Source organism: Zootoca vivipara, chromosome 13 (assembly GCF_965207765.1).
Source record: "Zootoca vivipara chromosome 13, rZooViv2.hap1.1, whole genome shotgun sequence".
In the NCBI taxonomy this organism is placed as follows: Eukaryota; Metazoa; Chordata; class Lepidosauria; order Squamata; family Lacertidae; genus Zootoca; species Zootoca vivipara.
Genome location: NC_142596.1, coordinates 637990 through 659887, shown reverse-complemented (window position 1 = coordinate 659887; position 21898 = coordinate 637990). Strand labels below are relative to the sequence as shown.

The 21898-nt window shown below is 48.8% G+C and overlaps 1 protein-coding gene across 4 annotated transcripts in view; it reads right to left on the bottom strand.

Annotated features, from left to right (window-relative positions):
* PTPN9 (protein tyrosine phosphatase non-receptor type 9) overlaps positions 1–18473 on the bottom strand; it is a 61466-nt gene extending 42993 nt beyond the window's left edge. Inside the window, exons 1-2 of one of the 4 annotated variants that reach the window (XM_088657369.1) lie at positions 18355–18442; positions 17552–18238 (exon numbers count right to left, since the gene is read on the bottom strand). In XM_088657369.1, coding sequence (XP_088513495.1) covers positions 17552–17584 — 33 coding nt within the window. In that variant the 5' untranslated portion in view covers positions 17585–18238; positions 18355–18442. Of the gene's footprint in view, positions 1–17551 lie in introns of all 4 variants that reach the window. The other 3 variants (XM_088657368.1, XM_035137806.3, XM_088657370.1) reach the window with 3 other exon arrangements.
* Between the last annotated feature and the right edge of the window lie 3425 nt (positions 18474–21898).

The window sequence follows — 21898 nt, the reverse complement described above, 5'->3', positions numbered from 1 at the left end:
ACACTTAACTTCATCTCTCATAGGTTGTTCAGTTGTGTTAATTTTGTAAAATTTTCTTATTTCATGCAGTCAATCCAGACCTGCCAAAGAATTTAGATTATTACACTCATTATTACAGATTTCTTTTAGATATTCTCTGTAAATATTCCACTCTTTATTAAATATTTGATCTGTATGGTCTCGGAATCTTGCTGTCAATCTTGCTAGCTCTGCATATTATAACACTTTACTCTGCCAGTCTAATTTTGAGGGAGTAGAATCTCCTTTCCATACCTTAGCAACCAGAATTCTTGCTGCTGCTACTGCATACATAATTTTTTTCCTCACCCTTTTTGGAATTTCATTGCTCATTATACCTAACAGGAAGGCTTCAGGCTTCTTAGGAAAGGAACATTTAAACATTTTTTGAAGTTCGTTATATATAGTTTCCCAAAATTCCCCTTTTTTGCAGTTCCACCACATGTGGAGCATAGTGCCTCCAGCAGATGTTTGGCCTAGATTTATACATTTTGGCCAGTTTTACAGGTGTTAATTACCATCTGTAGAGCATTTTCATGAAATTCTCTTTCAAACTGTAGCACACAGTGAATTTCAGGTCCTCCCTCCACAACCTTTCCCATGATTCCATTTGGATGTTGTAGCCAAAATCTCTGGCCCATTGTACCATATCAGATTTTACTTCTTCCTCCTTGACCTCCCAGTCAAGGAGAAGTCTGTACATTTTAGAGAGCAGATTTTTGTGTTTGTATTAGGTCTTTCTCAAGTCTTGAAATTTCTGTGGAGAAGCCTTTCACAAAATATAAAGCAAAGGAAAGCATGGAATATATGCTGTTAGACCTTTTAAAATATGCCCTTGTGAGTTCCTTCCAAAGTTTCCCTCTTCCCCCAGCACATAAAAAGACCACACATATAGCAAGTTATGTGTGGGAAAAGTTGCACAGGCACTAAAACTTAGCTTAGTTACAGAGCAGTGAAAGTTCCTAAAGTACTGGTATAGGAACTCAAGAGTGGCTTGTGAGAGCCATGTGGTCTGAGCTGAAGCAAGCAGCCGAGCCTCTTCACACAATGAGCTTCTCAGGTAGATTGAAAGGGGAACAAAGGTTTAATTATCTAGTTCCTCCCAAGGCAAGCTCACTGCCTTTGCCCCCACAATTGAGGAGGCCAGGGCCACGCAATGTTAGTATGCTGTGTTGACGTGTTGTGTGAATGCCTTGTGGCTAGCGCACATGAACACACCTTGTGGCATGTGCACATGGCCACTGGGAAATTTTGAGGAGCCCCAGCTCCCTCCTTGAAAATTTAGGGGGCCCTCAATCCCCCCAGATGGTGCACCTGTCCCAAGGTGAGGGAAAGTGGACTTAGCTGAGCTTGGCAGGACAGCTTACTCCAGTGTTTCTCAACCAGTGTGCCTCCAGATGTTTTGGGACTACAACTCCCATCATTCCTGACCACTGGTCTTGCTAGCTAGGGATGATGGGAGTTGTAGTCCCAAAACATCTGGAGGCACACTGGTTGAGAAACACTGGCTTACTCTATGGTATTAACCCCTTCATGCACTAATTAGATTCCTCCTAAACATTAGGAAGAACTTCCTGACAGTAAGAGCTGTTCGGCAGTGGAATTTGCTACCAAGGAGTGTGGTGGAGTCTCCTCCTTTGGAGGTCTTTAAGCAGAGGCTTGACAGGCATATGTCAAGAATGCTTTGATGGTGTTTCCTGCTTGGCACGGGGTTGGACTGGATGGCCCTTGTGGTCTCTTCTAACGCTATGATTCTATGATTCTAATTAGACTTAAGCATGTTGGTTATATGCGGCTGATTATCCCACCCAATTTGCACCAGGCATTCCTTGAAAATACTTTGTTTAAAAGCAGCCAGCAGCTGAAAAGGCTTAAGGCTTAAAGAAGAAAACCCACAGCTCCCAGAGCATTTCTCTTATCTGTGCACAGAAACTTTTCTTTAAGGTCTTGGCAGGTGAACATGAATGCTAAATAGAACCTTTCCATTCCAGCTGGTCATTCAAATGCTCTCTCTGTAGCCAGCGCTCTAGTTTTCTTTTCTCCCCCTGCCCTCCTCCCTCCCCAACCCCATTTCCTTTTGTGTTCTGTCTTGTATACTTTAAGCCTCAAGGCAGTAGCCACCTTACCAACACCTATATGCACTGGGGGCCCTTTTTATGGGGGTTGCTGAGAAGAGGGCTAGACTTGTGTGCAAATTGATTTCTTTCATTCATTCCTGCCTTTCCTCTAATGAACTTGACAATATACATGGTCCTTCTTTCACAACAACCCTGCAAAGCAGCTTAGAGTGAGAGATGGTGAGCAGCCCAAGGTCACCCCTGTAAACTTCAGGGCTGAGCATGTATCTGAATCTGGATCCTCTCCCAGTCCCACAGAACCACTATTGGGAGTGCCAGCACCAAAAACCATAAAAAAATATGAGTTTCCTGAAGGCAATTGACTGGCCACTGTGGAAAGCAGGAAGGTGGTTAAAGTCTGGTCTGATTCAGCATGACTCTTGTTATGTGATGGCATGAAAACACAGGGAACTTCCAACAAAATATCTTCAGCCAGGCAAAACAGAAGTCTAATGTCTGGGTCAAGGGAAATAACAGCACTGCTCTATTCTGTATTGGTCTGACAATACTGGGAGTCCTGTGACCAATTCTGGGCACCACAATTTAAGAAGGATGTTGACAAGCGGGGACATGTGCAGAGGAGGACAACCAAGATGATCAGGGGTCTAGAAATCAAGCCTTATGAAGAATGTTTGAGAGAGTTGGAGATGTTTAGTCTGGAAAAGAGGAGACTGAGAGGAGATAGGATAGCCATCTTCTAATATCTGAAGGGCTGTCACATGGAAGAGAGAGGAAGCTTATTTTCTCCTGCTCTGGAGGGTAAGACTCAAACCAATGCCTTCAAGTTACAAGAAAAGAGATTCTGACTAAACATCAGGAAGAACTTTCTGACAGTAAGAGCTGTTAGACAGTAGAACACTCTCCCTTGGGAGGTGGTGGACTCTCCCTCCTTTCTAAATCAAGGTTGGATGGCCATCTGTCATGTAAGTGTTAGCTGAGTTTCCTGCATTGCAGGGGGTTGGACTAGAGGACCCTTGGCTGGGTGGATAAAAACCAATGAATATATATATGATTTTTAAATTTTTAATTGGATTTTTAAAATAAAATGCTTTTGGAGGGAAAATCTTTCTAAAGATAGTTTTCTATTTAAGTTACATTATAGTCTAAAGGCTATTCATCAGGAAATAAGGATTTATTTTAAGTTTTTCATGTGTGCTAAAACTCAGACTGTTTTTTTAATCATTTAACCACATCAGTTAACAAACATGGATAGATATGCTATAATGTTATTGTTTTATTTAAATAAATTGTTTAAATTGTTATTAAGGAAATGATCATTTCTCTCCTTCCAATAAAGTACAGCAGAAAAGTTGTCCAAATATAAACAGTTAACTTATTAAACCTCACAATAATTTCATAATTATCTTTCAATGTATTTCTAATAGTATAACCAAATCAGTATGGTAATTTTTGATATAACTGTAAAAACTACTCTGAAAATTTATTATTCCAAAAATTAAACCTTCATCTGTTTGTAAATATTAAGATGATAAAAGCAAGTATGAGTCTTTTTGTGAAAAGAAGATATAAATCAAGTCTTACTGACTAGTGATTTAAATTGTTATTTAATAATTATTTAAATCAATTTGATTTAAATCAAATCCACCCTGACCCTTGGGGTCCCTTCCAACTCCACAATTCTATGTTTCTATGATTCTACTTTGCTGCCTCCATTGCATCATTATGTTGTCCGGCAGAGTTTTTTCGGGTTTTTTACAGGCTGGCCCAAAGGAGGTGATAGAAGCTCGCTGTGACTTGTTTGCAAAGCATTTTGAGGATAAAATCCCTTGCATCCACCAAGACCTTGACTCTGCTGTTATAGCAGATGTATCTCATGGGGTGTCCAGAGCAGAGTCTAGTCCTGTTGTGTTGGATGAATTTCAGTTGGTAAGACTCAAGGATGTGGACAAGGTGCTCAGATTGGTCAGGGCGACCACTTGCACTCTGGATCCTTGCCCCTCTTGGCTGATAAAAACCAGCAGGGAGGGGAGGCTTCCGGTATGGTGCGCTTAGGAGCGGGTCAGGGAAGTGCTCTGCCTCGGTGGAGCACACCCGTTGCAGCAAATGAGAGAGGGGGGCATGAGGACAACGTTAACCCCCCGATAAAAAGTTTAAGAGGAGGTCTTCAACCGAAAGCAGCAAGTGACGCAAAAGGGGTTTCCTGCCACTGTACATTACGGTCAACAGATATAAAAGCAGAAAAGAAGGACGACAGGAGAACCTCAGTGCTAAAGGGCAGCACTCTCAGCCACGAGACGTCTCGAGAGGTGCAAAAGTAAGCACCAGGTTTCTCTTTTCATTTTTCAACTGAAGCCGAGAACAGCTCCCCCCATTTACAATAACTAAACAGCTAATTTAGGAGGGGGGCTGAAGAACCCTTATTTCTAGAAAACAGCAACAATAAAAACATAAAAGTAGAGGCTCACTACGATGGAGACTGCTGATTTCTGAATCCCCTATGTGCTCTTACTTTTTCATTTATCAGGTATGATATCTGATATACCTGACCTTGCTCAACTCTCATTCTACTAAATGATGAAAGACATCTAGAAGGTGCTCCATCAACCAGAAGGTTTCTTCCTAGGAAGTCCTTCAACTCCTCTATGAGAAAAGGCTGCAGTGTGTGACTTTTGAGTGAGAGAAAAGATGAGCAAAAGGAGTCATGATAGAACAGAAACTCAGATATATAAGCGAGGCAGCAACTGACTCCTTAAACCAGGGTTAGTTGCCAAAATGGAATGTCTAGTTGCCATTTAGAGGCCAGACAGCTCAAAAGCCATATTTTTTCAATACAAACTTTTGGTTCCTGAAATTCATTCAGGTTGTGCAGATAAAATATAACAGATACAATTCTACAGGATGTGCTGCTAGTGTGTGAAAGCAGTCCAGATCCAAGGAGCCCCAGGGATGCACCTCCAGGTGGGGGAGAGGCCAGACAACATCCTAGTGCCCAGACATCTTCACTTGGTTAAAAGTGGCCAACAGCCAGGTCTACGAAAACATTCCAGATTGGTTTCGCGGGAGGGAAATGCAGGAAAGACAAAACAAACATGCAACTAAAACATGGCCTTGATCCTGACTGTGGATTTCACTCCCTATGCTGACCTTGCCACCAAGTAGACGGAGAAGCAAATTGAGAAAACATGCTTTGGGAAAGAGGGAGCCAGGAAGGCCATTTTGCAGCCCCCTTTGAGCTCTCCAGCATGGCTAGTTTCTCTTGTTAGGGTCAAAATAGTCTAAATTCACATTTCCTCCCTCCTAAGCCCCCAAAACACACACTGCAAGAAAAGTGGAAATCAGTGAAAGGAAGAAGGGACTGGTGTCACTGATCCATTACAGATAACAGGAAAAAGCCCCCCCCCAAAAAAACTCAACAACTTTGACCTGCCCCCCCCCAATGGGTAGATCACTGCCTTTTTTTCCTTGGAGTAGATCGCAGTCTCTTGCGAGTTGGACGTCCCTGGAACCGAACAAGCCATGCTCCTTCCATCTTTACTGGGTGCCTCATTAGTATTAGTAATAATAATAATTATGATTAATAACAATTAATATTAATGATACATGTAACATTATAGCACTTTGATCATTCAATATGTATCACATAATATAAATATGAAATCACTCCACTGAAGACGTTATTTCCTCAGAGCCAAACGCTAGGACTCTCATCTCAACTACCAGGCCTGCCTAGGGTCACTTTCCTCCTGCTTTTTCTAGGAGGAAAAGGCTTGTGTCTTCCATTGTGTCTTCTAAACCCCTCCCCTCTCCCCCAATTATCTCATCTGATCTCTTTGATTAAACTGCGGGGGGGGGGGAGCACCTCCAAAACAGGTGCCAAGTGTCACAGTCAAATGCTCTAACAATGCAAGCATATCCAGTTCCTTGCAGTTGGTATGTGGTCCGGGGAGTCCAGGACCCCGGCTGTGTTGCAAAGAGAAGGGAGGAAAAGTGGGGGGGCTGCTTTGACACAATTGCACATCATAAAACTTGATTGGAAAAAAAGGCATCACAGCTAAGACCTGTGGAAGTGAGCCCCAGTGCTTCAATGGGAGGGGGGCACTTTCTGAGCGTACAGGCCTCAGTGGGAGTCCTTTCATTCATAAATAAGCCTTTGCAATTCTGTTAAACCAGAGACAGAGCAGTGTTTTGCCTACAGCAGTTTACCTTTGAGGTGAGCTGGCCCACTCATAAGGCAAGGTGAGGTGACCACCTCAGGCAGCAGGATCCACAGGGGCAACAAATCTCCTGGTTTTTCAGCAGGAGAATGAAGGGAACTGTCAGCAGAAGAAGTCTTGCCCTGCATGGCCAGATCACTGGGTTTCTTTTCCATCAATGGGGAAAGGAGACATCTCCACACGGAAACCAATTTGAGAAAGGAGGGAAAGGAGAGAGAGAGAGAGAGAGAGAGAACATGTGGGAATCTGCGCATGTGTGAAAGTGTGCAGAGCTGGGTATGTTTAGCCTGGTTAAAGGGTGATATGATAGCCATGTTCAAATATATAAAAGGATGTCATATGGAGGAGGGAGAAAGGTTGTTTCCTGCTGCTCCAGAGAAGCGGACACGGAGCAATGGATTCAAGCTACAAGAAAGAAGATTCCACCTAAACATTAGGAAGAACTTCCCGACAGTAAGAGCTGTTCAGCAGTGGAATTTGATACCAAGGAGTGTGGTGTGTGTAGAGCTGTAGAGCTTCAGTATGCTGATGACAATGGAGTGTGCGCACGCTCAGAGGCTGACCTCCAAACCATCCTAAATATCTTTGCAGAAGATTACAAAAAGCTTGGCCTATCACTCAACATCCAAAAAAACCAAAGTGTGTGTGTGGGGGGAAAACAAGTACAAAACAACCCTTACTATATGCTTGTGAAACATGGACCACTTATAAACGCCATCTCCAACTCCTCGAAAGATTCCATCAACGGTGTCTCCGAAAATTTTTACACATCACTTGGGAAGACAGGCCAACTAATATCAGCGTACTGGAAGAAGCAAAGATCACCAGTGTTGAAGCAATAATTCTTCAACATCAACTTCGTTGGACTGGTCATGTTGTGCGGATGCCTGTTGATCGTCTTCCAAAGCAACTACTCTATTCCGAACTTAAAAATGGAAAGCGTAATGCTGGTGGTCAACAAAAGAGGTTTAAAGACTGTCTCAGGGCAAATCTAAAAAAATGTAGTATAAACACTGACAACTGAGAAACACTAGCCTGCGAGCGCTCCAATTGGAGAACAGCCTTTCCCAAAGGTGTCATGGGTTTTGAAGACACTTGAACTCAGGACGCAAGGGAGAAACGTGCTGAGAGGAAGGAACGCTTGGCAAACCCTCACCATGATCAACCTCCACCCAGAAACCTCTGTCCCCACTGTGAAAGGACGTGTGGATCCAGAATTGGCCTCCACAGTCACTTACGGACCCATTGTTAAAACCGTGTTTATGGAAGGCAATCTTACTCGGCTACGAGTGATCGCCAAAGAAGTGTGTGTGTGAGAGAGAGGGGGGGGGAGAGAATGTGTGTGTTGGGTCAACTCACTTTGCATGTGCAGTCCTAGACCACTTTCCTCCACAAAAAGATCCCCCCAACTTGAGGAGAAGTGGATAGAAACAAAAGGCATCTTGTGAGGGACAGGGGATATCGCGAAGTCCCTCCCCTCCTGAGTTCAAGCCCGTCCCCGAGCAAAGGGGAAAGCAGGGAGAGTTCCGATTCCAGTGGGGAAGCAGGAAGTCGTGTCCGAGGCTCAGGCAAGGTAGAGGAGCCAGGGTCCCAGGTGGGACAGGAAGGGGCAAGTAAGGGGGGAAGACCCATCCCCCCAACTCCAGAATTACGCAGGAAGAGGAGGGGCAAGAGGATGGGTCTGCCAAAGCTTTTGTGTTGGAGAAAGACGCGCCAAAAGCCATTAGGAGGTTCTGAAACCGACTGACAACATCGCTCCGTGTAAATAGCAATGACTTGAGCACTGTAAATACGCAGCACCAATAAAAGAATAAAATGCAGAGCTGCGTAGCGTCGTTACTCTGAAGTAGTCCACTCCGGCCACTGTGACAGCAACCTCCTAATCATTTTTGGGCTACTTTGGAGTTGCCGGGATGAGCGTGTCAGAGGCGGAGAAGTGGCGGCAGATCGCTGAGCAAGCCCAGCTAGAACTGCAACAGCTGTCGCTGCAGGCGCAGGGAGAATTGAAGGCAGCTAAAGAGGAGACTAAGAAGGTCCAGGACGACCGGCTACAACTTGCGGAACAGGTGAGAGAGCTCCAGGAAAAAGAGCAGCATTTAAGGGCGGTGGCGGTAGACCTCCAAAACAAGCTGGATGCAGAGAAAAACAAGGCGGGAGGGGCACCCCAAGTCCAAGTGCTGCCAGGAAGGAGAGCCGGGACCCTAGTAAGCAAGTTCAATGGAGACCCGAAGGAGTTTCAGGGCTTTGAGACTGAGATTGTGTATGCTCTTGAGCTGCACCATGATGAGTTCCCTGATGATGAGCACAGAGTAGCGTTTATTGTGGAGCACCTTACAGGGGCGGCCAGGGAGTGGCTAAGACCGTTAATTGCAACAAGGAATCCTTGCATGAAGAATGTCAAACTATTTCTAGAAGGTTTGAAAACGATGTATTCGTCCGATAGTCATATGGACCAGACTAAGGAGGAACTTCATAATTTACGCCAAGGAAATATGACAGTTCGCGCGTATTGGGCGAAATTCACCATGCTGGTGCACAGATTGGGGTGGGATCTGGAGTCTGCCCCAATGCAAGCGGCGTTTTACTTGGGGTTGCATGAGGAGGTGAAGGATGAGCTCTCGAGAGGTCCAAAACCCAGTAATATGGATCAACTGAGCAAAGCGGCTCTGGCGGTGGGGGTGAGGCAGGAATCCAGATGGAGCGACAAGCAAGCAACGCGCGCAAAGCGGGCTTGGTTCCCACGGTCGCAGGAGAAGCCACTCCCTCAACAACCCTTTCAAGCCACGCCTGGGGCCAGTCAGGACCAGGAACCCATGCAGATTGATAGCGCGCGCGCGCGGGCTTTTCAAACCCCAGCGGCGCCAAGACGCAAGGAGGGAAGGGGTGGGAATTGCTTTCTCTGCAACTCCCCCCAGCATCTCGTCAGAGACTGCCCACATCGCAGGGAGTGGCAAGGAAAGGCGGGAACGGTTGTGCCCTCCCCCACTGACGCAGCACCACAGCAGGGAAACGGGAAAGCCTGGCTGCAGGAGACAAGGGGCGGCAGCCAGGCACAGTCAGCAGACAACAGCCCCAGCCCACCCACCCGCACAGAGAGGAGCAGAGCCAGCCCACCCCTCCCAGAGCAGGAGTGGTTCTAGAAGTGACGCTCACGCTCCCTAATGGCTATCCCCTGACAGTCCTCGCCTTAATTGACAGTGGGGCGTCAGCGAACTTCTTCTCGAGGAACTTTGCAGAAGAGCACCAGATCCAGCTTCTGCAGCTGGATTTTCCTCTGCACGTGGCAACCATTGACGGCAGAGAGCTGCTGGGAGGGGCCATCACTCATCAAACCCCCCCCATGAGAATGACGGTTGGAAGGCACTCAGAGACACTGGCATTCAACGTCACCACCATCTCAGACCCCCCAATCGTTTTGGGCATGAGCTGGCTGGCGCGCCACGACCCCTCCATAAGTTGGCATCAGAGATGCATCACTTTTGGATCGGACTTTTGCCTGGAACATTGCATGCAGCACCAACCAGGGGAGGGGCCTCCGATAGCCACGGTGGCCACCATGCACGTCAAAGGGGGTGAGGCGATACCCAAACCATACTGGGACCTGCAGGAGGTCTTCAGTGAAGCGGAGTCCGACCACCTGCCCCCACACAGGCCTTTTGACTGCCAGATCAACCTGGTGCCTGGGGCAACTATACCCCCAGCCAAGCTGTACGCCATGTCAGACCAGGAACTGGAGGATCTGCGCGCTTTTATCGACAAGAACCTCAAGCGGGGGTTCATCAGAGAAAGCAAGGCAGCAGGGGGCAGCCCGGTCTTCTGGGTGGACAAGAAAGACACGCAACAGCGCCGTCTTGTGGTGGATTTTAGACGGCTGAATTCGGTGACAGAGCCAGTGGCTTTCCCCATGCCCAGAGTGGATGATCTCCTGACAGCGGCACGCAGGGGCAAGATTTTCACCAAGCTAGACCTGAGGGGGGCGTAAAACTTGATCAGGATCCGGGAAGGCGATGAGTGGAAAACCACGATGTTCACGCCTCTGGGCTCTTTTGAATATCTGGTGATGCCCTTCGGGTTGCAAGGGGGCTCAGCATGCTTCCAGGCCTTCATGCACCACGTCCTGGGGTCCCTGCTCTTCAGGAAATGCTTGGTCTTTCTGGATGACATCCTTATTTACTCCAACGACCCAGTGCAGCACGTGAAGGACGTCAGGGAGGTGTTACAGCGCCTGAAGGAGAACCACCTGTATGTGAAGCTGGAGAAGTGCAAGTTTCACACCAAGGAGGTGGACTTCCTGGGCTACAAGCTGTCAGACAAGGGGCTGGCAATGGACAAGGACAAGGTGCAGACCATCCTGGACTGGCACAGCCCCAGGACGCGCAAAGATGCCCAACGCCTACTAGGCTTTGCCAACTTCTACAGGAAGTTCATCAAGAACTTCTCTCGAGTTACGGCTCCCATCACTGACTGCCTGAGAGGCAAGCAGAAGTTCAGGTGGACACCAGAGGCGCAAGCAGCGTTCGAAAGCCTCAAGAGGGTGTTCGCCTCAGACCAGAACCTGTTCCACGTGGTTCAGGACGCGCCCCTACGCATTGAAACAGATGCTTCTGATAAGGCTGTGGGCGCCATTTTATTGCAACTGGACGCCAACAGAGAGTGGAGACCCTGTGCCTTCTTCTCCAGGAAGTTGACCCAGCCCGAGCGAAACTACACAGTTTTTGATCGGGAACTTCTGGCGATCCACGCGGCGTTCCAGCACTGGAGACACTTCCTGGTGGGCGCCAAGCACCCCATCCAGGTGTGCACAGACCACAAGAACCTGGAGTTCTGGAGAACTGCCAGGGTGCTCAACCAGCGGCAGATACGGTGGGCGGAGTTCTTCTCGAACTTCAACTTCTCCATACACTACATCCCAGGAGAGCAGAATGTCAGGGCGGATGCCCTCTCCCGCAAGCCAGAGTACATGGAGGAGGAGGCGCCACCAGCCCCAAGGCACATTTTCCCCCCGTCGGCATGGTCCTGCGGAGCAGCAGTGGTGAGCGAGGCAGAACTCACAGCACTGACGGCAGCGGATGAATTTGCCAACCGCATCTTCAGAGAACTGAGAGGGGGGAGGGAGCAGGCAAAAGACTTTGCAGAACGCAGAGGGCTGCTTTTCTACAAGGGTGCGCTGTACCTACCCACCACCCAGCTTCGACGTACGGTCCTCAAGCAGATGCACGACAACCCTACAGCGGGGCATTTTGGAAGGGACAAGACCACTCACCTAGTCATGAGACACTTCTGGTGGCCAGGGGTGAGGGAAGATGTTCGAGACTATGTAAGGGGCTGTACCACCTGCCAGCGGGCGAAGGTGGTCAGAGCAGCGCCACCAGGGTTGCTGGAGCCCTTAGCCACACCACACAGGCCGTGGGAAGTGGTGTCCATGGACTTCATCACAGATCTGCCTTCGTCCAGGGGTAAGACTGCAGTGTTGGTGGTGGTGGACCTCATGTCCAAAATGTGTCACTTTATACCGTGTGCCAGGGCAGTCTCGGCAGAAGAGACAGCCAAACTGTTTGTTGATCACATTTTCAGACTGCATGGATTACCTTTAAGGGTTATTTCGGATCGTGGCCGCCAATTTGTTTCCAGGTTCTGGCGGCGACTCATGAACCTCCTGCAGGTGGAGGTCAGCTTGTCGACGGCTAGGCACCCGCAGACCAACGGACAAGCGGAGAGGGTCAACGCCATTCTGCAGCAGTACCTGAGATGCTACGTCAGCCAGCGGCAAACGGACTGGGTGGATCGCTTGCCACTAGCAGAATTTGCCTACAACAATGCAGTGCACGTCTCCACAGGGGTGTCGCCCTTTAAGGCCAATTACGGGCGCGACCTCAGATCTTTCCCAGAGAGGGAGAGGGAGGAGGAGGAGGAGGGCCCACAGGCTGAGGATTGGGCAGAGGAACTGGAGACGGTGCACCAGCAGCTCAGAGAACACTTGGAGAGGGCCAAGGAAGCGTACAAAAAGGGGGCAGATCGCCACAGGCGACAAGGGGAGGTCATCAGGGTGGGGGACAAGGTGTGGTTGTCCTCGGAGGGCCTTCCCACCAGAGGGAGGTGCAAAAAGCTGGCACCCAAATGGCTGGGCCCCTTCACGGTCACGCAACAGGTCAACCCGGTGGCATACAGGCTGGCACTGCCAGAGGACATGAGGGTGCATCCAGTGTTTCATAGATCGCTGCTGTCGCAGTACAGGGAAAGCAGCAGGCTCCGAGACAGCGAACAAACCCCCGAGGGAGGGGGGGAGAGGGAAAGCAGGGAGCAACTCAATGAGGCCACGGCCATCCTGGATTCAAGGTGGGGGGTGGGGGGCCTGGAGTACCTCATGGCATGGGAGGATGCTCCACCGTCCCAGAATGAATGGGTTCCCGCCACTCAGATACAGGAGGAATTCTTGGTGGAAGAATTTCACGCCCTCTTTCCCCACAGACCCAAGCCCTGGCACATGGAAAGGGAGGGGGAGGAGGAGGAGGCACGGGAGAACAGCTCACCATGGCGCTGGGAAGCGGAGTTTGAGGAACCAGAGGATGAGGTATGGGTGTCGCCAAGATCCACCCAGTCAGAGGAAGGAGCAGATTGGCAAAACATTTTTACCCCCACCAGCTCTGACGCCACGGACTTTTTGGGATTCCCGTCCTCCCAGGCGGAAGGGGGGGGCTCGCAGGACTGGGGGGAGGTGTTCACACCAACGGGCTCGGAGAGCACCGAGTTTTTAGGCTTCCAGTCGTCACCGACACATGGGGGGGGCCTGGGGAGGGGTGAAGGAGAGCTTGGGAGGGGGGTGGATGTGAGGGACAGGGGATATCGCGAAGTCCCTCCCCTCCTGAGTTCAAGCCCGTCCCCGAGCAAAGGGGAAAGCAGGGAGAGTTCCGATTCCAGTGGGGAAGCAGGAAGTCGTGTCCGAGGCTCAGGCAAGGTAGAGGAGCCAGGGTCCCAGGTGGGACAGGAAGGGGCAAGTAAGGGGGGAAGACCCATCCCCCCAACTCCAGAATTACGCAGGAAGAGGAGGGGCAAGAGGATGGGTCTGCCAAAGCTTTTGTGTTGGAGAAAGACGCGCCAAAAGCCATTAGGAGGTTCTGAAACCGACTGACAACATCGCTCCGTGTAAATAGCAATGACTTGAGCACTGTAAATACGCAGCACCAATAAAAGAATAAAATGCAGAGCTGCGTAGCGTCGTTACTCTGAAGTAGTCCACTCCGGCCACTGTGACACATCTCTTTTCCAGTCGTGGCTCCTCAGTTGTGCAGTTCTCCCCCCACTCCCAAATCTCCACTCCATATCCTTCTAAATGACTTTTAGGTACCAGTTCAAAATGTTGCATTCACGCAAGTTTTTAATGGAGTTGAGTATTGTTTCAGCACTCATCTTACTGAGTTCGGATGCATTTCAACACTTTCTGTAGTATACATTTTGCTTGCGCCTTTGCTGTTCTGTTCTTACCATTGATCTGTGTTTTGGGGAGGAGGGGGCGGTTTAGGAGGCATGCACCTTAAACTTTGTTGCAAGCTACCTTGAAAACTAAGATGAAGCAGCAGGATGTAAATAAATGCTGGGAAAAAATAATTAAAAATATAAAAACCACATCCCGATGGAATGCTTTCCTAGAAATGGAATGCATTTGGGGGGGGGGTAATGGGGACAAGCTGATATCTTTCTCCCACTCCACTTTCCTTTCATACCCTCTCAAGAATGGCAACTTGTGGCACCCAAAGCCAACTGCCAGTCCCTTGGTCACAGGGAGGGGGGAGGCAGAGATGGAGCAACAGAGTTTTCAGGAGTAGAAGAGGACAACAGACAGAAGAGAGCAGGGCATGGGAAAGGGGCAGAGTCCAGGAAGCAAAGCTTGGATCTCAAAAGGTCTGAAGAATTTAGAGAAAGATAAATTGCCAGGAGAATTTTTAACAAGGGACTCTGAAGTTATTTATTTGTTTATTGTGATACAGGTAGTGGAATTTTTCCCTAGCGATTCATTTTCCATTAGAATTTTTTTTCCAGTTTCATAAGTTCTTTAGTAACTTATGAATGGGTGTCAATTACAAATACACATTGCTTGGCTTCAAAAAAATTAGCTTCATTTGCAATAATACACGTAAAAATATGCACACTAAATTAGATTACTCTAGGGTGTCAGAAAAATTTCCTGATGCAAAAAAACCCCCACTCCAATGCAAACCACCCTAATTTGCATAGTGTAATTGCACTGGAACTTATCTGAATTTGCATAGAAAAGTTTTTTGGGGGGAAAGTCTGGGAACATTCCAGTGCATTTTTTTTAAAAAAAACCCAAACACTATTAACAACATAACACAACACTCCTGAGGGAAGCTATAAAATAAATTAGTCAATACAATTGAAATACATAGTGAAACAGAACAAACAAAAGCAAAACTCACTGCAGTCCCAAATTAAAGGCATCTGAAGAAGTGTGCATGCACACGAAAGCTCATACCAAAATAAAAACTTAGTTGGTCTTTAAGGTGCTACTGAAGGAATTTTTTTATTTTAAATTAAAGGCAATTAGTAAAAGAAGAGAAAAGAGGATCAGATCACCTGAGTTGTTTCAAAGGTATGGGCAAACCAAAAAATATTTTCCTAGCACCAAAAAGACACCATTAGCCTTCCCAGGATGGCTATTCCATAAATAGAGTGCCACTACAGTACTGAAAAGGCTCTTTCGCAGGTGGTTCCCTGCCTCATGTTGGCCAGTTGGGGCATCTGTAGCTGACCCTCCAAAGAGGATCTCAAGCTTTGGGGAATTCAGTGTTCAGGTAGGCTGATGCCAAGCCATTTAAAGGTTAAAAGCAGCACTTGAAGCTGAGCCTCGGAACCAATGGGAGCCACTGCATCCGACAAAGCCCAGGCCTCGTGAGGCCCAACCACCCTCTGCTAGTCACTTGCCTTGAATCCCTGCTCTGGAGCAAGATGGAATTAGTTTACAAAGCAAAAAAGCAACACATGATTTAATTTGCAAGCAGCAGCCAAGATGCTAAAAAGAAAATCCAGGAAACATATTACTGCATTTCTGTATTTGACTAGTTAGTGTTTGGGCTATGGGGAATATACTGAAATTGACATATGTAATAACAACTTTTAGAAGCTAAGAAATATATTTGATCTTGGCAGCTTAAATCTAGGGCATGTTCACTTTTCCAGGATAGAGCAATAATATAACCATACAATGCAAGTGAAAGCATTTTCTGACTGCTGCTTTTATTTTATTTTTTGTGGGGTGTTAATACTGCTCTATGCTTTTTAAAAAATATTATGGTACATTTTTTACACTGCTGTTGTACATTGCTGGTTTTTAAGATGCTTTGGGAAATTCGCTTGAAAAGCATGGAAGATGTTCTTTAAGAAAGCTAAACAAAGCCACCTGCAATTGGATGAAGTAATAGCAACAATGTATGCCGCCTTCAGTTCTATGCGAGACAGGCTATACAGTACTGTACTGCACTGTATAATTTTTTTTTTAAAAAAAAACCCACCACATACCATTTTATTTGAATAAAAGGGTTACATTTATTAGTATACAGTAGTATCTTTTTCACTGCCAGGACGGACAACGTTCACTTTTTCTGCTACAAGCTAGGGGTGTGAAAACTTTAACGGAGAAGAGACGCTCCCGAGGTGGGTTTGGGTCTCCCGGCCTTGGCGGGGTCGCTGACCCCTTTCTGGGGAGCCTTCCGGGGGTGTGTGTGTCCCCCTCCCCCTTCTCCTCCCGAAGGATGAGCAACATCCACCTCGCATGACTCAAGCGCAGCCGCATCCGGCGGGATGTGCGTGCGCGAAAAAGGAGGGCCGGATCCTTCCCGGGGGAGAAAGCGAAGAAGGGCTAGAAGCAGAAAACGGCGAAAGGGCAAAGGGCGAGGCGGAAGCCAGATGTCCCTGCAAGCAAGCAGCTCTGCAAGCGAGCGCCGGGAGGGAAGGGGAGGGGCGGGGCGGGGGGGAGAGAAGCCCCCCGAGGGACACCCCCCCCCGCACGGAGGCCTCTCCAGGAACTCAGGAGTCCTGGGCAAATGCGCAGGCGCTTTCTCGTCAAGCCCAGCCAGACTCCCCGGCAGAAGCCGATCGCCCCGTCTGCCCCCCCCCGCCCGCCCGCGGCAGGAAAGGGGAGGGGAGGGGGAGGGAGCCCCGGTCAGCCGCCGGAGCAGAAAGCGGCCGCGGATTCTGCGCGCTTGCCGGCCTTTTCCCTCCGCGGCAATTCCGCTCCATGCTGCGCTTCTCTCTCTCGCCTCACAGCTTTTATAAAAGGGGTGGGGATCTAGTCCCCCCCCGAAAAAAAACACCACACACAAACACGGAGCGGGGGGGGGGAGAGGATTAGAAGAGAAAAACAATGAATGAGTCAATTAACGGGGGAGAAGCCCCGGAGGCTGCTGGATCCACACCCCCAAGAGACAACTGCGGGGATAACGCGAGCGGGGGGGGTAATTATCCTTCACCCTCCAAAAAAGGCACCCCAATACCAAGAGCGAGTGTGTTCTTGCAGCCCCCACCCCAAATAAGCGAATTTCCAACTCCATAGCGGGAGGGGAGGGGGCGCCCCCATGGCCCAGCAAGGCTCCGTCTCCGACTAGGCCGCATCGGAGTCCCCCCCCCCAGCAGCGGTTCTGATCTCCATGGAAACCTCACCAGGGGGCACCACTTCTGCCCCTCCCCTTTAGGTGGGGAGTGGGGGGGCGCTACACTTTGAGGGACGCAGCTCCCCCTCCCCACCAAGAACAGATTTCACCCCCTGGAAGAAGAGGGGAGGGGAAAGTAGGGGCAAAACGGAGAACAGACCCTACCACTCAAAAAAACTAGGCCTGTGCCCCCTCAGGCGGGAGGCGGGGGGGGGGGTCGAAGGCGGAGACGATGCTGGGGGGGGGCGCTGATTCGTTTCCAGGTATGAGACGAGCGAAAAACAGCCCCCCCCCAAAAAAAGATGGGTACGAAGCGTTACTCTATGCATCTTATGACGCTTTCCCCTTGCAATCCGCGTTGTTGCGAAGCTGCTGAAAAGAGCGCAGCAAAGAGGCCCGAGAGGCTCCCATCTCATCCCCACAACGGGGCGAGGGGAGAAGGCGAAGCTGGGAAGGAGCCGAGAGAAGCCACTCCGGCGCCCCCGCCAAATCCGCCACCCCGGCCGCTTGGCCCTCCTCCCTCCCCGCCATGCCCCCCAAACCGAGGGAGGCGCCCAGAGAGAGAGCGAGCTCCTACCTGCTCCTCCTCGGGGCTCAGCTCCGCCGCCATCCTGCCCTCGGGGCGCTCCCAGGACTCGACGCCGGCAAGAGAGCAGGAGATCCTGCAAGTTTCCCACAGCTACCACCCCACAAACATTTCCAAAAGCAGCTCGTCTCCTTTTTCCTCCTCCGCCCACTTTTTTCGGGGGGTCCCTCAGCTCGGGTCGCTCCCAAAGTTGGAGGATCGCATTCTTCGCCGTCGTTGTCTTTCCTCCCTTTTATGATGTGCTTTTGTAGCTATATAGATATATGTAAGTATTTTTTGAAAATGGGGGTGGAAGCGCGGAGGGGAGCGCCCGATTATTAGTATTCGGGGTTTGGTTTGGTTTTTGCGCTCCCTCTCTCCTTTTCACTGTAACAGGGTCGGCGACAACGACAACTTCGACAAAAAAAGTTCCATTAAAAAGAAAGGTCCTGGAAAACAAAAAAAACCTCTCCCTTGATAAAATAAAAATGCTAATTCTGATTCAGCCGCCGTAAATGTCTTCTGGCCTTAAACACGCCTACATATGGATCGGAAGCCAAAGAGGTTTAACGAGAAGGGAAGAAGGGGCAGAAAGAAGATCTCTCGAAATGGCAAAACTTCCCAGCCCCCAAAGCTTGAAATCCTCTCCAGATTGTGCCGAGATCTTCACCCTGCAAAGATCCCTCCTTCCGCTGCTTTCTGGGAGAAAAAGGAGGGAGGGAAGAGGAAAAGGAAGAGAGAATCAGTAGCAAGCAGTTTCCTTTATATATATATATATGTAATAAAAATAAAAACAGAGGAGGAAGCTTTCACACCCCGCACCCGTCCTGTGGCCTGGGGGGGGGGTCGTGGGGAGGTGGGCGCCCCCCTCCCTCCTTTCTGCAGTCTTGTTCCTCAAAAGCAGCAGAGAGAGGGAGGGAGGGAGGGAGGAAGTAAGCTCAGCTAACCCGCCCCTCCCGTCACAGACCAATACTGCTTCCTTTGCTGCTTCATTTCGCTGCCAAGCCTCCCTCCCCCTCCCTGCTTGCTCCATTCAGAAAATGAATCTCATTCACAAACAGCAGCAGCGGCAACAGCAAGGCGGGACGGAGGGTTCCCAAGGGAGCGTGGAGGACGGAGAGAGCCCTAAAAGGTATCCGCAGCAGACAGACAGACAAGAAATATTATTTATGCATCTTATTGCGCATCAATAAACGAATACCCAGGCAGGAACCTACCCTGTCAACTTCTGAAAACTAAGGTGGCAACTCCATGCACAAAGGAGAAAATCCCAAAACCAATGGAAACTTGCTTTTGAGTCAATGTGCTGCAAGAGACACCTTCACGGTGTGGAGGCTACACTGGCCTTGCCTCTTTAGATAAGCTTTCCTGTGAGGTCCTGATCTAAACTTCCCAGCGCCCATGATAATGCTCTGGCATTGGGAAGGTATCTCTGGGTGGCCCCTTTGTAACTAGACCCAGCTACAAATCCAAGACAGTTGGCTTGCCAGTTCCTTCTCCAGGTGGATCATGTTTAGTCAAAACTCTCCACTATGACCTGTCCATCTTGGGTGGCCCTGCATGGCATAGCTCATAGCTTCTCTGAGTTATTCAAGCCCCTTCGCCACGACAAGGCATTGATCCATGAAGGGGTATACACATCCCTGACTATAACACTACTCCTCCTCCTTTCCTGTTTGGTCTATTTCTCTGAAATAGATTGTATCCCTCTATTACTACATTCCAATCATGAGACTCATCCCACCAGGTTTCAGTGATGCCCATTATGTCGTATTTAGTTTGCTGTACCAAGAGCTCATCTTGTTTATTTCCCATGCTCTGTGCATTAGTATACAGACATTGAAGACCATTCCCCAATGTCTCATATTTAAGGAGTTTTTCCTCCCACCACTGAGTCTGCATGCTTTTTGCTCCATTTGGTCCTTGACATTTGGATGATCATCTTCAGCACTTGGTAGACTCCTACCTTCAGGACCACTGTCTCCCTCCTCCTCCTTCTATTTCACTGTATCTGAAGAAGTGTGCATGCACACGAAAGCTCATACCAAAATAAAAACTTAGTTGGTCCTTAAGGTGCTACTGAAGGAATTTTTTTATTTTCCCTCCTCCACATAAGTCAGTTTTAAGCCCTCCTGGTGAGGTTTTTGAGTTTCATGGCAAAAACATTACTCCCAACCCTTGTGAGGTGCAGCCCATCACTTGCCAGAAGTCCATCTTCAAGAATCTGCAGACCGTGATCTAAAAATCATTTGCGAAGCCAGTTGCTCACTTCCCCTATTTTCCCTCTCTCCCTGGGCCACGTTCAACTGGGAGGACAGATGAGATGACAATTTGTGCATTTAATTGCTTCAACTTCCTGCTGAGAGCCTCATAATCACTTTTGATCTTCTGAAGGCTATGGCTTGCAGTGTCATTGGTTCCCACATGGACCAAAAGGAAGGGGTATTTGTCAGTGGGTTTTTGATTCCTTGCAGCCGTTCTGTTACATCTTTGATCTTGGCCCCAGGGAGACAGCACACCTCTCAAGACATCTTGTCAGGCCCACAGATCACTGCTTCTGTACCCCTCAGTAGGGAATCCCCTATCACCACTACACGCCTCCTCATAGGCTTGGTCGGGATTCTTCCATGTGCTGTCCCTTCCAAGGTCACCTGCATATTCCCGGAGGACTGACTTTGCTGCTCGTCTTCATATTTCTGATCAACTGTGATGAGGGAGAGATATTCAAATGGAGTCTGTTCTTTGTCTTCCATGTTAAGGGAGAGCACTTCAAATCGATTTTGTAGTTCTAAACACTCAGAGCGATCCCTGGGCCTTCTACTTCCATGAGTCACGTTCCTCCATACATCTATGGTCTATGGCAGCTTCTGTCTCCTGTACTACAGAGGTGGGGAACCTTCAGCCCTCATGGCTAATTAGGTGTGCCAGGCCTGAGAGGTGTTCTTTTAATTCATTTTATAACACATACCAGCTTTTCCTCCAAGGAGTATATGGTTCTCTCCTTCCTCATTTAACCCCCTTAGCAACCATGTGAGATAGTTTAGGCTCAGAGGCAGTGACTGGCCAAAGATCACCCAGTGAGGTTCATGGCGGAGTGAGGAATTGAATCCTGGTCTCTCCCAGGTCCTAGTCCAATACTCAAACCACTATACAACACTGCCCCCCCCAGCTTGCTCGCCAGGCTGTTTTGGACAAATGCCACCCTCTTTTGCCATGTTTGATGCCAGATACAGGGAGCCTTCAAGGCATAGTTAGAATGATTTCAAGCACCTGCTTGAATGCAAATGGTCTTTCTCTGCAGACACAGCTTAAGCCCTGTCTGAAAACTGTCCCCTTTGGGCATCTGATGTCACATGGCTATTTGGTGCTACCACCCATGTGTTAAAATGGCCCGTGGTGCAGTGGGAGCTCAGGATCTGGTCCCGCATATGCTATTCATGTGATGCTCACATTATTTATTTCAAGTGATTTTTGACTGTAAAACAAAGGGAAAGCCAAAAACATTGACATTCTACATGTCTAGGTAGGGCTACCTAAACAAATATGTTTTTAGCAGGTGCTGGAAAAAATGCAGTGAAGATGCTCACCTGATGTCAATAGGCAGGGAGTTCCCAAGTGTGGGTGCTGCCACACTGAAAGATGAATTGCTTACAAATGTGGAAGGGGTATTATGTGGTACCTGTAATGTGGGTCGAAGACAGGAGTGCCTGGCGTGCTATGGTCCATGGGGTCACGAAGAGTCGGACACGACTAAACAACAACCAGATCGCCTTAGCCAATAGACGCCCTCTGGACCACTTCAATCTGTGGGTCAGTTCCACAGATTGAAGTGGTCCAGAGGGCGTCTATTGGCTAAGGCGATCTGGTAGATCTACTAATAGGATTAGACAAATTTATGGAGGAGGAGAGGGCTATCGATGGCTCGTAGCCACAATGACTATGTTCTGCTTCTACCGTTGGGGCAGCAATGCCAGTTGCTGGAAATCATGGGGGAGGCGAGAAGCTCTTGTGCTGGAATCCTGCTGGCTGGTTTCCCACAGGCATCTGCTTAGTCACTGTGAGAACAGGATGCTGTGCTAGATGGACTGCTGTGTTGATCTAGAAGGCTCTTCTGTTCTTATGAAACCTCTAAGCTGAAGGCAGCAAACACAGAACCTGGCACACCATTTCCCATTCGGCCTGCAGCCTGTTGCCTAGAAGGAAGCCTTGCTACGATGTGATGCTGCCTGGCTTCAACTACCAGGGTTGCAAATGCAGAGCTTGAACAATTCACCAAATGTGCAACATGCATCCCTTGCAGCATCACATAGAATTATGGGGTCCGACCACAGCCACTAACCCGATAATGTGCTGAAGTCA